Source organism: Erpetoichthys calabaricus, chromosome 2 (genome assembly GCF_900747795.2).
Source record: "Erpetoichthys calabaricus chromosome 2, fErpCal1.3, whole genome shotgun sequence".
NCBI classification, from domain to species: domain Eukaryota; kingdom Metazoa; phylum Chordata; class Cladistia; order Polypteriformes; family Polypteridae; genus Erpetoichthys; species Erpetoichthys calabaricus.
The window spans coordinates 214,728,914-214,746,396 of record NC_041395.2 but is presented as its reverse complement, the minus strand read 5'-3'; the positions used below and the strand labels follow the sequence as shown (position 1 = coordinate 214,746,396).

Below are 17,483 nucleotides of genomic sequence, written 5' to 3'. Positions count from 1 at the left end.
AAGCGACATGCTGCACGGTGCTTCGCATACTTAAAAGCTCGAAGGGCACGTATTGATTTTTGATTGTTTGTTTTTCTCTGTCTCTCTCTCTCTCTCTTTCTCTGCTCCTGACGGAGGGGGTGTGAGCTGCCGCTTTCAACAGCTTTGTGACGCGGTGCTTCGCATACTTAAAAGCCAAACAGCCCTATTGATTTGTTTGCTTTCCTTTCTCTTTCTGACAGTCTCTGCTCCTGACGCGCACTCCTTTGAAGAGGTAGATATGTTTGCATTCTTTTAATTGTGAGACGGCACTGTCATCTCTGTCTTGTCATGGAGCACAGTTTAAACTTTTGAAAAAGAGACAAATGTTTGTTTGCAGTGTTTGAATAACGTTCCTGTGTCTCTACAACCTCCTGTGTTTCTGTGCAAATCTGTGACCCAAGCATGACAATATAAAAATAACCATATAAACATATGGTTTCTACTTCACGGATTTTCACCTTTCGCGGGGGGGGGGGGGTCTGGAACACAACCCCTGCGATGGAGGAGGGATTACTGTACATCATTTCCGGTCCTGGCCCCGAGGACAACATCATTTCCACGTCACTTCCTCCGGACTCCCTATAAAACCTCACTCCTTTCCTCTGGATTTTAGTTCTGTGTTGGACCTTGTCTTGAAAACACTACTTGCTCTAAAACTTTTTTTTTTGCTTTTGAAGCCAGAAACACATTGTACGAGTGGCTACCCCAAACCTTTGCAATGTCTGGTGTCCCTCCTTATTACAGGCAGGATGACGGCAGGATGACGTCCCAGAAGAAACAAGGACGGAACCCAAAAGCAACTTAGGTAGGACAGTACCAGGGTAGGAGGATACAGGGATATCGTTTGTGTACCTTTAGCAACTCCCTGGTGGCTTCACCTACTGGAGAAGTGCTGGTAAATGGATGTAAGGTCACAGCTTTGTTTGACTCCGGCAGTAATGTGTCCATCGTTGCTCGCCAATATGTCTTACCGCGACAGTTCATATATAAATCTGCCCAGTGTTACATCTGTCTAGGGGGAAAGCTTAAAAGACTCTCGGTGGCGGTCCTTCCAGACCCCCCTTTTCCTGTGATCTTAGGGTGGGACTGGTCTAACAGTGAGTGCGGTAGACTACTAAGAACTCCTGGTTAGTGGTTAGGCCTCGCAATAGATGAGGGAAACTCTTCTCAAGCTGCCTCCACGTCATGTAACCAGCCGGCTGAGAATGAGATGGAGAACCACGATGCAGTGCGTCATATACCCACGCCCCGGCAAGCTGGGAGAAATCCCGCCCCTTGAAGTCACTCCAGATCCTCTCTATGACTTTCAATTTAAAATGACACCGGCTGCTTTCAAGAGAGAACAATGGAATGATGACTCTCTGAAGTATGCAAAAAATGCAGTTGTTCTTGTCAATGGCCAACGCACGCATCAGCCCATGCCACAGGGACCTCGCTTCTTTATTGAAAATGATCTGTTATATCGGGTTGCCAAACATGAAGGGGAAGACCGGAAGTTGCTGCTTATCTCACGAACCTACTGGCGGCAGGTCTGTGAGTTTGTGCACACCCACCTCCTTGGAGGCCATCTTGGCTCTGAAACAACCTTGGAGTAGATTAAACTCCGATTTTTCTGGCCGGGGATCAATGAGGAGGTTCGCCGTTTTTGCATTTCCTGTCCAGAGTGTCAACTACGGCAAATTCCTAGGAGTTCCGCCTGGGGGATCGGGTCATGGTATTGATTCCCACCTCTCATTCCAAATTGCTCGCCCATTGCCAAGGCCCTTACAAAATTAAGGAGAGGATAGGATTGGTTGATTATTTAGTGAAACAACCTGATCGACGACCAAGCAAGCGGGTGTATCATGTGAACTTGCTGAAACCATGGAAGGAAAGTAACCCCGATCCCTCCTCCAGTCAGCCCCGCTCACTCTTTGCTCAAACAGATCCCCTTAATTTTGGCGAGGAATTATAGTCCAGACAAAGGCAGGAGCTGGAATCAGCTATCCACTCCGTCCCAGAGGTGGTGAGTGAAACACCTGGTCAGACCTCTCTGATTGCGCATGACATAGTGACTGAACCGGAGGTAATCGTCCGAGAGCAGCCCTATAGACTCCCGGAGGCAAAGAAAGCTGAGGTAGAACTGGAAATCAAACGAATGCTGGAACTAGGAGTGATTGAGGAATGTTTTAGGCCCTGATCCAACCCCATCGTCCTCGTCACTAAGCCCGACGGCAGTTGGAGGTTTTGCAATGACTTCCGTCGGCTTAACCAGGTATCCCAGTTCAATGCTTATCCCATGCCACGTGTGGACGACCTCCTCGAGAGGCTGGGACAGGCTTGATTCTTGATCACACTTGACATGACAAAATGGTACTGGCAGATTCCTTTAACAGAGTCTGCAAAGGTCAAGACAGCGTTTAGTACCCCTAGTGGACACTGGCAGTATCGTGTCCTTCCATTCGGGTTACACAGGGCTCCTGCAATTTTCCAGAGTCTGGCGGACAAAGCACTCTGGACCCATAACGTGTATAGTGCTGCCTACCTGGATGATGTCGTCATCTATTCCAGCACATGGAGGGAACATGGGCAGCAGGTCACAGCGGTATTGTGGAAACGAGGAGAGGCTGGGCTTTGAATCAATCCCAAGAAATGTTTCTTCAGACCGAGAGAGGCTAGATATTTGGGCTACCTGGTGGGCCGGGGTACTGTGAAGCCACAGTGTTCAAAACTAAATGCCATTCTGAAATGGCCGCATCCGCGAAACAAGAGGCAGGTCCGATCAATTTGCAGTTTGGCCGGGTACTACCTAGGTACTGTTTGTACGTAGGTTCTCCGAGAGAGCGGCGCTCTTGACCGAACTGATGAAGAAAAAAGCTCCCAACCACGTGGTATGGTCTGACAAGAGGGAAACTGCATTCTGTGACTTGAAACAGGCTCTGACTTCAGCACCTGTATTGATAGCCCCTAACTTTTCTTTTCCATTTATCCTACAGACAGATGCTTCAGACACAGGCTTGGGAGTCATGTTGAGCCAAAGTGTTGATGGTGTTGAACACCCCGTCATGTACCTGAGCCGGAAACTGTTGAATCGGGAGACCAGGTACGCAGCGGTGGAGAAGGAAGCCTCAACGATTAAATGGCCGATTACCCATTACTACCTTTTGGGCCGATAATTCACTCTGGTGACGGACCATGCGCCATTAACGTGGATGGCCCTTCACAAAGAGTCGAATCCACGGGTCACTAGGTGGTTTCTTGACCTGCAACCGTTCAAGTTTTTGCTTGTTTATTGGAAGGGGTCTTCATGCCAACACTGACGCCCTCTCTCGGGCTCACAACCTCTCGGTCTGGGCTAAGGGGGGAGCCTTGTCACACACTTGTGAATAGGAGGCAGCTGAAGGGCTTAGCGAGTGGTAGTAACATATCTGTGTCACATGTGACAATAAAGCTAATACTGTTGTCCACCAGCATATTATCACTAAGTTCACAATACCAATCAACTATTAGTGGTAAGCACTTTTTGAAGTTAAAAAAGAGAAAATTGAAAAAGAAAAAATCACTGCCAATTAACCAATGAAGCCTGACCATGATTAAACAGAATGAAGCACAATTTTTTTCTACAGCTGATGGAGATTCCTTTATTCAGAATATAATAAGAAAGGAACAGGACAGTGCTTTCGAGTGAGTAAAAAGTAATGAGTAAAGTCTGTTTTATTTTTATTGATAGACATTTATTAAAACCCACTGTATACTGAGGCAGTGCTATTATTATGCTTTGATGCTAATGGAGACTCGAGATTATTAGCATTTTTTTACTTTTCAATGAATCAACTTGAAATCACCTTTGTACCATTACTGAATACTGCTTTCACACCAACACTACTAAGGACTGTATTTATAAGTTCAAAAAATAATCAGCTCAAGTGAACTAATAATATTAGCCCTGGTAAAAAAAATAAAAAATACTGTATTTGGAAAAGTACTTAGTTACATATTACTTGTGATACACCTGATTAAGTGGTGGCATGAAGACTGTAGCCATGCAACACAGCTACTAACTTATAACAGAGTTAAACTTCCTAGGATCTTCACCCTGCATGAAGGCAGAAGATGCAACTGATATGACAGAGACTACATTATATAAACTACTAGCAAAATACCCACGCTTCGCAGCGGCGAAGTACTGCTTTAAAATTTTAAGTAATAAACTGAGGGAAAATGTACCAATAATTATTTGTTAAGGATCTCTTTTGTATCACCCCTCCGGTTGTAATATAACCAAGCTGTGCACTGAGTTTACTCTTGAGCATGCAACGTATAGTTGGCCATGTGAAAAGCAATCTTGCCTCAAATCAATGGCAACCTTTTGTAGGGTCTGTCCCTGAGACTTATTAATTGTCATTGCGAAGCAGAGCCTTACTGGAAATTGGAGGCATTTGAATTGAAATGGGAGATCAGAGGGTATAACAGGGATGCGAGGAATAAAAACTCTTTCCCCTGAGCCACCGCCAGCAAAAATAGTTGCCTCAATTAGGTTCTTTTGCAGGCATGTGACCTGAAGTCTCGTGCCATTACAAAGTTTCGGTGACTGTAAGTTTCTCAGTAACATTATTGGTGCCCCAACCTTCAAAATTAGATTATGCTCAGGAGTGCCTGGAGGATTCAGAGTGTGGACCGAGCTGCAGGTTATGGACGTATATATGTACATAAGTAGGATTCAGTTATCGTTGGGAACCCGCGTACCAAATTTCTTGAAGATGGGCCCATTAAGTAACAAAGACCGTTGTAAAGTTCAATATGGTGGCCGACAGTGGTGTCATACCACCGAAATAAGTACGTACATCGGTTTCGGTTAGCGCAGAGAAGCTGCCTACCAAATTTCGTGAAGATGGGGCCATAAATAAGAAAGTTTAACATGGCGGATGTTGTCGACCGTTATGACCGTTACGTGTAGAATTTCAAAATGCAACCTGCTTAACTTTTGTAAGTAAGCTGCAAGGAATGAGCCTGCCAAATTTCAGCCTTGTACGTACACGGGAAGTTGGAGAGTTAGTGATGAGTGAGTCAGTGAGGGCTTTGCCTTTTATTAGTATAGATTTGACTATATGGTAAGGAGTTGGGTGTTGCACTGCTTATTCTCTCAAGGTGAAGTATTTGTCCTTTTGGTCACAACATAAGGGGTTAAAATCAATTCATCCATTTTTTGAAACTGCTGATTCAAGTTTTACGTTGCAGAAAGTCAGAGATTAGTCTATCAGTATTGGGACAAGGTTACAAGTGACCCTGCATGGCATGCCACTCATTCATACACTCATTCACACTTGCCAATGAACGGAACCTGAAGGTCTTTATCATACAGAATGAAAATGGGTGATGTTACCTGGAGACACAGGGAGAATTGTATCAGGTACTCAATCAACCCATTCTCTTGCAGCTTTGATGTAGTGTCACAAGTTTAACCCTGAAAACGAAAATATGTTTTCTTAAGCATTTTTCAGAAGTGAAAAATTGAGCTATATACCTTGTAAACGGTAGTGGTCACAGTTAACCCCAATAGACAAACGCTCTGAACACCAAGTAAAAGCAATAAGATCTTTAATTTTCTCTCTTCTTCAAATAGTGCCTTCAAGCACCCCAGCCTCAATAAACAGGCAATTAAATTACAAATAACAATAATAATAAATGCAATTCTCTCCTCCACACTTCCCAGCAAGCTCTGTCCTACACCTCCTGACTCCGGCTCACTTGCTGGGTCTCCAGCAGTCCTTTATATAGTTCTTGGCCTAGAAGTGCTTCTATCCTTCCGTCCATCTGACCTGTCAACACTTCCGGGTCAGATGAAGAACTTGACTTGACTGGCTCCTCCAGTCCTTTTACAGCTTCTCCTGGCGGCACCCACAGTACCCAACAGGGCAGAGAATCTGAACTCAAAGTCCCAGGATGCCCCTGTAGGAATCCCGGGCACTGCTACACTCCAGGGGAGCTGCCATCTAGAGTTTTGGGGGAGGCAGTGTCCAAAATTATCTACCTTCCCCCATCCTTCCATTCTTTGGGCATCCCGGTTGGGTTGAGCTGCTGGCCATCCCTCACAACCTATTACATGTGACTGATTAAATTAAATAGAATAGCAAAAACTCATAGGTGGTATGGTGGTGCAGTGGTTAGCACTGTTGTCTCAAGGACCTACTGTTCTGGGCTCAAAACCTGCTCCTGGTCATTGGTGGTATGGAGATTGCATGTTTTGTTAATTAGTGATTCTAAACTGGTCTTGCAAGAGTGGGCCCAGTAATGGACTGACTGCCTCTGAAGCTTCTAGGATAGACTGTGTTCCTTCCCTTGAAATAGATTTCAGAATGTTATGATTCTATAGTATTTGTCTGATGTTTTGAAGAATGGAATACTTGCTCAGCATGGTGCCAGAGAGAGGCAATGTGTTATATGTAGATTAACATGCACAATTTCATTATATTCTGTAGATGTGACAGTATTATTCAAATGAACCTATGTTATGGTCATAACAACACACTGATTTATACGGTGGCCGAGAAGGGCAAAACAAATTTACATTTCACAAAACAACTTTATAACCATTAAGACAACCTTACAAAGGAATTCAAATTAACATTTCAGAAAACAAATTTACATTAGTGAGAACAATTTACAAATCCCTACACAAATTTACAAGCGGTTAAACAAATTAACAGTTCAGAAAACAACTTTACAAGTGGCCCGAAACAAATTTACAAGCGGCAAATCAAACGGAAAGGGTAGGTACAACACACAGGAAGTGCTTGTTGCTGACCTTTTGTGTCATTCAAACTGTTTTGCGAGGGAACATTGAACGTAGTTTGTGCCGGTAAATCAAGCGACAATGTTTTGTCCATTTTGTGGAAACCATTTTAGCCAGTTAGCCCGCTTTTGTTATTCTTGTGGGAAATGTTTAGACTTTTTAAAAGAGGCTCCCCGCACGGAAGACCCAGATGCACAGCCGACGTCTAAACCACCTGGAAATGTTAATCAAAGTACCGGTAAGTGGACACTTAACGCTATCTAGAGCCAGCTATCCTAGGCTTTTATTATTATTATTGTTAAACTTATTATTGCTCAGTTGACGTAGTATGAGTCATTCAAAATTTCGTTCAAATAAACAACTTCTGTGCACGTTGGTATATACAGTATATATGTGTGTTGTACTTAATGCAGTCATTTAAGTTTTTTTAATTACTACCGCAACATACACTGGGACTGTTAACTTTCGTAGTGGTTGTAACCTAATAAAATAAAACATGTTTTGCTCTCGTATTATTTTCAACATTCAGCAATTGCCAACACATTTCAAAGTACAGATATAGCTGCGTCTTTTCGGTTCCAAAGGATGAGCATCAGTTGGCAAGGTAGGATCCAGCATGAGTCAAACACGTACAAAAGCAAATTTCTCAGTCCAATAAAGTTCATTTCAAAAATGTTTAATGAAAATTTGAAAAAGAAAAAATCACAACATTTTAGAAAAGTTATTACACACGCAGAGTAAAAGGCACAAACAGAAAAAATGTGTCTTCTCGGTCTAATTACAGTCTTAGCTTTCTCTGGTTAAAAATTAGTTACTTTCTATACTTGTTACGTTTCTATTGCAAACTTGCATAGACTTTACTTTAATATGTCAGTACGGTTTGAATCTGTTTGCCCTCCATGCCTTACCTACTGCAAGGCAGATCATAAAATGAAATAGTGTGTAGTCAGAATGACAAGAAATAAGTAGAATATTCCATTTACAATTTAGCTTGTAGGGCTTATAATAGAAACTCCCATTGACTATGCACTAATATATACACAAACATTTTAACATAACTATCCATCCCTCCATTTTGTAACCCGCTGAATCCGAACACAGGGTCACCTTTTTAGGGGGGGAAATCTGCTGGAGATCCCAGCCAACACAGGGCGCAAGGCAGGAACCAATCCCGGGCAGGGCGCCAACCCACCGCAGGACACACACACACATATAGCCACACACCAAGCACACACTAGGGCCAATTTAGAATCGGCAATGCACCTAACCTTAATGTCTTTAGACTGTGGGAGGAAACCCACACAGAATGGGGAGAACATGCAAACTCCACGCAGGGAGGACCCGGGAAGCGAACCCAGGTCCCCTTACTGTGAGGCAGCAGCGCTACCACTGCACCACCGTGCCACCCCTTAACATAACTAACAAAATACTAATATCAACTTATTATAATCTAACTAACAAATGGCTTTTACAACAGGTAATGGAATGTATTTTCCTAGTGTACTGTATATTTATGCAATTTAGGAGTATTGTGAAGAAAATGTAAAGAAATTCATGATGTATGTGTTTTTTTGTTTTTTTTGTTAAAAAAAACTTATAGAAGCACACCTTTGTATCTCATCTTTTAACAAGCAGTGTTACCTGCAGTGGTCATAAACTAAAGGTCACATATTACCAGTAATTATACTAAGCAATATTGTGGAAGTAGTTGAACTAAATACACATCAATACATTTTATGGTTCATAAATGATTACAATTATTCTGTCCATAGTGTGTTGATATTCAATTCTGTTCATTCCAGAAGAACAACCGTGCCCATCATATAAACAGTTCATGGACTACAGAAACTTCAAATCAAAAGAAAGACAGTCCTTTAGCTGTGGGTCAAAGAGACGACTAAAACAAGAACAGAGACAAGTTCAGGTTAGATGGCTTAACTGTTTGTGTCATGTATACAAGACAATGGTTACAGGGACGGTTATTGTTTAATGAGTGGACCCATTTGGTGTTTAACTTTCTGTGCAACAAACTTATAAATATATAATTTACAGAAAACTCATTCTGTTTATTTTTATTTATCTAGATAAACATAGGATTGATGGTGCCAAATGGAAGTGATTTAAAACCTGTAAGAGGGAAAACACTCCCATTATTTACAGACCCTCTGGTAGCAGCGCCTGATCTGCTGAAACTAGCTGTCCAGAAAATGAGAACATTTAACAAGGACATGGATGAAGGGCCATATATACTTTTGTATCCAGATTGCTCAGAGGTGGTCAATGTGCCTGGGACAGAGAGGCCATTCGTATTGGCAGAATATAAAAAGGAAATAGGAAAGGCATATTGCAGGATCTCATTTTTTATATGCCTTGAAAAAGACTTTAGAAGAGGTAAGTGGATCTGATTTAGCACTTTTATATATTTCACAGTGCTATGACATACTGTACATAATAACGTGTTGATTTTGTTTCCTTTAACTGCAGTGGATGTTAGCTCAGAATCAGACTCAGATTCTGAAATTTTTGTTACAAGTAGGAGCACAATTGAATTCAATCAGGCTGACACTGTGGTGAGTTTATTTAGAAAAGAAATATACTGAATGGTTGTATTAATTATCTTAACCAGAGCTGTTCTGTGCATAATGCTTGCCAATATTTTGGTTCAACAGAGGCTAGCTACTTAGTAACATCTGTAATTGCGTTTGAAAATACATTCCTGCATTGTACTTGGACAAACAGTAGGATTTACATTTTAAATGGCATTTGGTGTAACACATGTGAATCATTTTGATTATTGTTCAGCAGGTTTATCTGTCAGAAATACTAACAACTTGCCATGTTTCAGCAGGCAATATTTCATTGATAAGTATTTATGTAGTAAGAGATGACTAATATAGGCTGTATAAAATTGTTCAGAATTTTATGCTTTTTCCCTCAGGTTTTTGAAGACTGCAACCAAAGTACACCCAAACACAAACTAGAAGATGTAGTGTAAGTACCAATTTGCAAATGTAAGTAATCTGTAAGCTGGTAATGTGATCAAATCACATGTTTGAGACAGACCCTTGAGTTTATGTTGAGACCACAGTTTTTACTCTAAATATATGAAGTTGTAAATAATGTAAGAATATTTTGAAATTTAGCAAAATTATCTAGATTATTATAACTTACCATAATTTTAAATTTCCTTTTTAACTCCATGATACTTTGTTGTACTGAAGTAGTAATTTTAACATGTTTCAGAGATGCATCCAAACAGTCATCAACGATTCAAGCTGGACAGGTAAGTATTGAACCAAATGTTACCTCATAATATTTTTTTCTTTCAGTTTTGTTTTGTGTTGTGTTGGACATTTAAGTTCCCCATGTCACTTTATTTTTCAGATAGTAATATCTGATACTGAGGATACTCTACCTGAATACAATGTGACTAAGTCCACCTACTACAGGTAAGCAAAAAAAATTGACAAAATGTGACTATTCCCTTGGTAGACATTTTTAGATTAGATAAAAAAATAAACTCGCAAGTTCTTTCTAAAATATCTGTATAATGGTTAACTTACAAAAAATACTTCAGGGATTTACTTAGGTTGGAAATTACTTAAGAAGAATGTTTTAGTGTAAAATGGGTGGAGTTGTCTTTTAACATAGGAATGGTAATTTCTTTACAGTAAATATACACACCTTTATGCACCATGTGTTGAAGAAGAGGATGAAGAGCCAGTTCCTGTAAATTTGGGGAATTTATCAGACACAACCATGTAAGCTGGCAGTTATTGACAATAGCAATAGGTATTCTCTGTGCACTTAATGGTAAAAGATTGAATTACTTCTGTGATAATATGTGAAAGAAGCCCTTTACTGCACATCAGTGTTGTGCAAAAAATAGAAAACTGTGTACTGTCTGGCATTTCACAAATGTGACTCAGTCTTGTGTAATTCTAGAGAAGAGGTAAACATTACACTACCTGATGTCATTGCAAAGCTGTCACATCATATTGATCATGGAAGAGTTAGCCGGTTCAACATTGCAAGGTCAAATGTCTGGGATGGAGCAGTCCGAGGTTTCAAGCGTGCAACATATTCAGAAACCTGTGATATGCTGGTCAGATTTACTGATGATGCTGGTGTTTTTGAGGATGGAATTGATACAGGTGGTCCAAGACGAGAGTTTCTAACTCTACTGATGAACCATCTTAAAGACCGACCAATTTTTGATGGACCAACAGGACAACGTTACTTAGTCTACAATGCAAATGGTATGTCTACATAGTGTTAAGATGTGTGACTTGTAATTATATATCACATCACTTATACACTTTGTTACTTGAACTGTTCCAGAGATATTTAACAACAACATGCTTAGGGTTGTCTTGATTTTAATGCATCATGAAACATATTTGTATGTTTCCAAAAGTAGTTGCTAAATATGTGTGGAACAGTAGAAATAACATTAAAAGCAATCTGAAATTGTGGTTCGAATTGTAAATCACCCAAAATTCTAAAATATGAATGATTTTCATTCATAGCTCTCCGGGAGGATGAGTACTTCTTGGCAGGAAAGATGATTGCGGTATCAGTTGTACATGGAGGCCCAGGTCCGCATTTCCTCTCGGAAGATCTTGTACTGTATCTTGCAGGCCAGCCTTCATTCAATGCAACAGTGAATGATGTAACTGAAGAAGAAATAAAGAAAGCTTTGCAAGAGGTAGGAAAAGCATAATGCTATAGTAGGGCAAGGTTTATTTATTAGGTTCTTCAATGCTTTGAGAAAATCATTACTTCATTGATAACATATAGAGTAATGCATTTATTGTTCTGTGATTGTACAAGATATAGGGTTAAACTAGATAAGTAACAGAACAGAAATTTATGAGATAACTGTGTATACTGTATATGCCCCTCTTTTTGTGTTTTAGATTGACTGTGCTGCTTCTGTCGAAGCTTTGCGAGAATGTACTTTAAAACATAGCACAATGTTACAGACAGCTGGTTGTCTGAGATATGTGGCTACTCTTGAAGAAAAGAGAACAATTGTGTCAGACTACCTCCGATGGTATATTATCGACTGTAACTCATGTGTAATTGACAGGTACCATCATATCCTAGTCTTACAATTTTTGTAAGTTACATTGCCATGTTAAAAGCAAACATGATGTCAGTCTGCAATTCAGTTGTTAACAAGCAACTTACAACTACTGCATTATTAGTGAAGGACAGTTCCAATAATTTTCAACATATATTATTTCAAAAAGGGTTTCTGGTGATGAGCCAGTCACAAATGTTTTAGTCGATAGTGATTTTAGGGAAATGTCCTGGTCCTTTTGCAGTTTCCCATCTCATTTCAACAGTAGTACATAGGGGCAGGCATGCTGTTCAAGCCTTCAAACCATCTAAAATAAGTGATCTAAAACCAGAAACTCAGAAAGGCTTTAAGAACATACCCCATTGACTCATCTTTAAAGGGAAAATGCAAAAGCAACACGAAGTTTCTCTAATATGACCCGATACACTAAAACACATTTTTGACTCTGTCAGCAGCAGAAAAATCTTAAAACCTTAGACGCTGAAAATTATTGGAGTAATCATGTTTTTAATATACTGTCCATACACATACACTATGTGATTAGCACTTTATAGCAGTGTGACAATGTATTTTGTACTTTTTAGATTTAAAAATGGTCTTTCAGCTCTTCAGTTTTTGACTGCACTGCAGCAGCATCCTACTTTGATGATCCCTGTGCTGTGCCACTCAGAAAAGAAGGTCACTGCTCTTGAACTTGAGGGACTTTTCAAACCTGACCTCAGTCCATCAGGGAGCAACAGGAGACTCAAAGAAGGACAAACATTAGGCTACTGGGCTGACTATCTCCTTGATTGTGAAGGTTTGCAAAATAGATTGCATAATTATTTATTTTACAAGTAGTTAAAAATAATACTTAACAATATGCCAAGATGTGCATGAACAATTCTGTTTCCTTACAGAAGGTCAGGCTGCTGTTTGCGTGGAAGATGTTTTCATGTTTGCAACTGGACTAACTTCACTTCCCCCGTCTGGATTGGAACCACTGCCAAGGATTGAGTTCCTGGATGATTCACCGTTCCCAATGGCAAACACGTGTTCAAACACAATGAAATTACCACTGCTGGATTCATACAAGGTGTTTAAATCACATATGGATTTTGGAATTCAGAATTCTCCAGGATTTGGCTGTTTTTAAATCAGGGTCCACTAGATATGGATAAGTGTGTGCCTTAAATCACTGCAGGTAGAGAACCTGCATCCATCTGCACTGGTGGACGCACTTTTTTGCACTATTATTTAATTTTGTAATAAAACTTTGCTGCATTTGTATATTTGAGATTTTGAAGAAACCACATGTTTGATTACTGTTTATTTAAGCAACAACTGAAGATGTTTTAATGTGTTCTTGTTTACAGTATGTTACATTTGGACAGTTTCATCATATCCTGAGATCTGAAAGAGAGATTTCCTGGTAATAAAGCCAAACCAAGACTACTTGAAATTAAATATTTATTTTTGATACTTAAATAATAGTGTAATAAATATTTTATACTTTTGCCTTACTTTTACTCCAGTTTATTTCATTTCATTTCACTTTATTTACAATAATTTAGGACAGATTTGAAAGTTTTTCCAGTAAAATTTAAAATTCACGGACAGCACAAGTTACTCTTCACACGCTTGAGACACTATTCCATTAATGTGTGCATTATTAGATCTGTAGTACACAGAACAAATTATAACTGAGCGATTTCTTTAAGATGTATATACAGTTCTGATGCAGACTCCCAGTTCTCTGGCTTCTGTAGGTGACTGTGCTCCATAACAAAGTCCAAGTACTCCTGCATGTTCATGTCACCACATGAATGCGTTGGCTGATTTGATTCGGGGAAAGTATCCAGTTCTGTACATTCAATCCTAAATCCACAGTCTCTGGAGCCAAATCTGGATTGAGAAATGGATCTGAGTAATAGCATTCATTTACATTTCAGCTACAAAGAAAACAAAAATTTACTGGGAAATGATAATCCATTACCTGTGTGGTAAATAGTACAGTTCATTAGGCACTCCTCCAGGACATGATGCGGTTGTAGAAGGGCGAATCCGGTGACTATTCCACAGAGTCCTGCATTCATCCAGGTCCTTCTGTATGACATCACTGAAGCAAAATCTTAGCAAGCACTGATGTTCACGACTTCCATTAAAGTGTCCTGCATCTCTGAGGTCTGCAAATAACTCCATCCAGAATTGAGACCTATATAGATAACTGGGTTAAACTTCATATTAATTCTGCTATTTGCTTAAACATACCAATTTATTTACACTTGTGGATCATGAGATAATATCAAGATAAAGAAAAAAAATGTTTACAAGTGTTTGGGGAATGTTACTTTTAAAATTAACGTAGTCACATTCCTCATAACTTACAAAAAAAGTAACCATATATGTTATATAATTTAATGCATTACAAGCTCTGCTTTTCTTTGCACTTTTTTCCTTAAAAAGTAAGAGATACAAAAACCATACTTATAATAAAAATTAATTATTTTTATGAACTCCTTTATTCCTGATCAAGATGTTAACAAACAAAATTCCATTTATTTATAATGCAGCTTTTAGAACTCCTTATTTTTAGTCATAGTCTTTTTATTTCTTAGGATGTCAGTTCTAGCATTGGGTATAGTAGAACATAAACTCCACAAACGCTTATTTTAAATTTAATTGTAGTGGTCAACTACATTTAAATTAAGAAAATATATTGTAATATGTGTTGTGAAGAAAATAACATCCATCCCCTTTTTATATCCCCGACCTGAGCCCCCCAAGATGCATTTGCTTCCTGTCTTTCACCCAGTACTGCTGCAACAATCACTGGCTCCCTGTGACCCTCAACTGGGCCGATTAAATTTACCCTTCAGCACATGCAGGATGTCACCAAACGACCTGAAGAACTGCGGGCACTATGTGACAGCCTCAGAAGGCAACGACTTAGAGAAAAGGGCAGTACTTATAGGAAATAAAGCAGTACTAATCCTAATAATAAAAATAGTAATTATTATTATCATTTTTGAGCAGCTTAAGTAACATTTATATTTTCTCCAACAAAATAAGTATTACATTAAATTACTCGCTACTTTAAAAATTAGTTTGACAATGTAACGTAACTTTGAACGTTGCCCCAACACTACAGAGCACAGTAATTGTCCAGGGATCCTAAATAACGCATTTAGGGGTGGCGTTTGAAAAGTCAATCCCATAAATTTTTAACGCGTTTATGGCGATTAATCATCAGCCTTAACGTAACTTAATACATTGTTTTTCCTCAACATGCATCACAGCTGTAAAATGTGTAGGCTAAGAGTAATGATAAAGAGCGATAGTTCATTTAGGTCACTTACCTTCCCTTTCTGAATATGGACCACCACGACTCAATACGTTGATTGTTCGTGGATGAGCCATACATGTGGCTAGACACTCCCGAGTAGTAGTCGGCATGCTGGTGACGTAGGGTACATTGAATTGCAGCCATAATGCCATTCTCCGTGCCGCAATCGGTCCTCAGCCTCATGGGCACAACACCAAGGTGTCGCACACAAGTTAGGAAATTGTGAGCGATCACTGATGGATTGTTATTTGTTGGTCCACTTACAAGCCACAGTACTTTACGTGAAAATCCATCAATGCATCCAGAAATAGCAAATCCGAATGGCTTTAGTTTGTCGTAACCATCAGCATGCCACATATAATTCGGCCCCATCGAGTGATAAGTTCTTCTTATAAACCTTCTGCGTGCTCTCTTCTCGCATCCTCGGGGATTTAGCTCCCGGAGTAAAGCCATAACATCATCTCTCTTTACTCGCAAATTGTACTTTTGCCTGAGTACTTGCCACATCGTTCGGTAGCCAAAAAGTTGACCAGGTCCACGAAGCTCCAACCTGATGGCATTCCTGGCAGCGTTTGTGGAGGAATACTCCTTTCTACGATATAGTCCGGCTTCTGTAAGTTTAGTTTTAAGACACCGCAAGCTAATGTTTACACCATGTACAAAGGACATCATGTCAACGATTACATTGTAGGAGTGGCCTTCATTGAAATAGCCAATACAACAACGTATCACATCTTCCATCTGGGGAGCCTCTTTTAGAAAGTCTAAACATTTCCCACAAGAATAACAAAAGCAAGCTAACTGGCTAAAATGGTTACCACAAAATGGACAAAACATCTTCGCCCGGCAGTGCTAATCGCTACAAACTCTATTCATTTTCGACCTCGCAAAACAGTTTGAATGACACAAAAGGTCAGCAACAAGCACTTCCTGTGTGTTGTACCTACCCTTTCCGTTTGATTTGCCGCTTGTAAATTTGTTTCGGGCCACTTGTAAAGTTGTTTTCTGAACTGTTAATTTGTTTAACCGCTTGTAAATTTGTGTAGGGATTTGTAAATTGTTCTCACTAATGTAAATTTGTTTTTTGAAATGTTAATTTGAATTCCTTTGTAAGGTTGTCTTAATGGTTATAAAGTTGTTTTGTGAAATGTAAATTTGTTTTGCCCTTCTCGGCCACCGTAGATTTAAGTTCAAACTCTCAAAAGAACTACTGCATCAACTGGACTAATACAATATCACCACCTTGTGGATAAACTATGAAATATCAAAACTAAAGTAAAGGTGCACTATGTACTCAAATCCAACAACACATCAAAGAGCTCAGAGCAACAAGCAAAAATGGCTGCATAAGAATAGTGCCTAATAAACATAGTATGATTCAAAAAGGCAAGAATGATATATTGAAGCTTTAAATGCCTGCTGAGAGGAAAAAATATAGATATCAACCAAGGGTGACACAGAGGTTCATCCATCTCCCATAATGAGAACATTAACTATAGAAATTTTTCCTAAGCTTTATTAAAAAAATTGTTTATCTTTGTAACCCAGAACTTTCTAAATTAGTACTTTCAGTGTCTCTCCATCAGCTGGTATGGGGTAAGGTCACCTACACTCTTGCTTTACCCACTTGACCTGACCCTAAATATTGCCTTGGAGTCAATATGAGTAGTTATACAATGTAGAAAGGTAGTCATTTAACCTTAATAGAAATCCAGTGTGCAAAATATGAAACCCTTTTCTACACAGAAATAACATTAGGTTTAAAAAGAGTATAGAATTTGAGTGTAATTAAAGTAATGGTCAGAGGTTTCAAAAGGAATCTTCAGAGGGTCCTATTTTTGGGCAGTGCATTAGTTGGAAGGCATATGCAGCTAATATTTCTGAAACACAATACACATTGTTTAATGCATAGACATTTAGAAGAAGTGAAAGGCGTTTTACGACCAAAGCAAACAGAAGTGGGAATGGCAGACACCTTGTCTGTTGAAAAATATAGCAGAAGAGCTTAACCTTGCTATTATATCACAGACAATCATACACCAAGTAACAATAAACTAAACGGAATTGAAAATTACACACAAAGGTAGGGCATGCATAGAAAATCTCATTCATTCAATAATATTCTTTAGTTATTTATTTAAGTTCAGGGTCATTTAGAGCCTATGCTTGAGTCATTTCACCCATTTATGAAGTATATGAACCTACTTATTCTACTTCAGGGCCTCGAAGTCCTGTAACTGAATTATCAAGTTCAGGGCAGGAACAAATCTTGAGCTGAA

The 17,483-nt window shown here is 39.4% G+C and overlaps 2 protein-coding genes across 2 annotated transcripts; one reads left to right on the top strand and one right to left on the bottom strand.

The window, feature by feature from the left end:
- Positions 1-6,840: 6,840 nt before the first annotated feature.
- On the top strand, positions 6,841-13,377 carry LOC114646789 (uncharacterized). The gene is made up of 13 exons (XM_028795128.2): positions 6,841-7,031; positions 8,596-8,717; positions 8,878-9,184; positions 9,278-9,363; positions 9,732-9,784; positions 10,037-10,076; positions 10,178-10,242; positions 10,465-10,554; positions 10,739-11,052; positions 11,323-11,501; positions 11,713-11,885; positions 12,464-12,678; positions 12,779-13,377. Exons 1-13 carry the CDS (start codon positions 6,875-6,877, stop codon positions 13,012-13,014), a joined length of 2,037 nt encoding a protein of 678 aa, XP_028650961.1. The 5' UTR covers positions 6,841-6,874; the 3' UTR covers positions 13,015-13,377.
- Positions 13,312-16,240, bottom strand: LOC114646790 (uncharacterized). Its single transcript, XM_028795129.2, has 3 exons — positions 15,218-16,240; positions 13,855-14,073; positions 13,312-13,763 (listed from the first exon to the last, which is right to left on the bottom strand). The coding sequence occupies exons 1-3, from the start codon at positions 16,039-16,041 to the stop codon at positions 13,556-13,558; spliced, it is 1,251 nt and encodes a 416-aa protein (XP_028650962.1). The 5' UTR covers positions 16,042-16,240; the 3' UTR covers positions 13,312-13,555.
- Between the last annotated feature and the right edge of the window lie 1,243 nt (positions 16,241-17,483).

Bases quoted from the DNA above. Each gene is read 5' to 3' on its own strand.
- LOC114646789 (XM_028795128.2), top strand. From the start codon at position 6,875: ATGTTTTGTCCATTTTGTGGAAACCATTTTAGCCAGTTAGCCCGCTTT. The intron at 7,032-8,595 runs GTAAGTGGACAC...TGTTCATTCCAG, and splicing joins AAATGTTAATCAAAGTACCG to AAGAACAACCGTGCCCATCA. The intron at 9,364-9,731 runs GTGAGTTTATTT...TTTTTCCCTCAG, and splicing joins TCAATCAGGCTGACACTGTG to GTTTTTGAAGACTGCAACCA.
- LOC114646790 (XM_028795129.2), bottom strand. From the start codon at position 16,041: ATGTTTTGTCCATTTTGTGGTAACCATTTTAGCCAGTTAGCTTGCTTT. The intron at 14,074-15,217 runs GTAAGTGACCTA...TTATCTATATAG, and splicing joins TCCATATTCAGAAAGGGAAG to GTCTCAATTCTGGATGGAGT. The intron at 13,764-13,854 runs GTAATGGATTAT...TTCTCAATCCAG, and splicing joins CTGTACTATTTACCACACAG to ATTTGGCTCCAGAGACTGTG.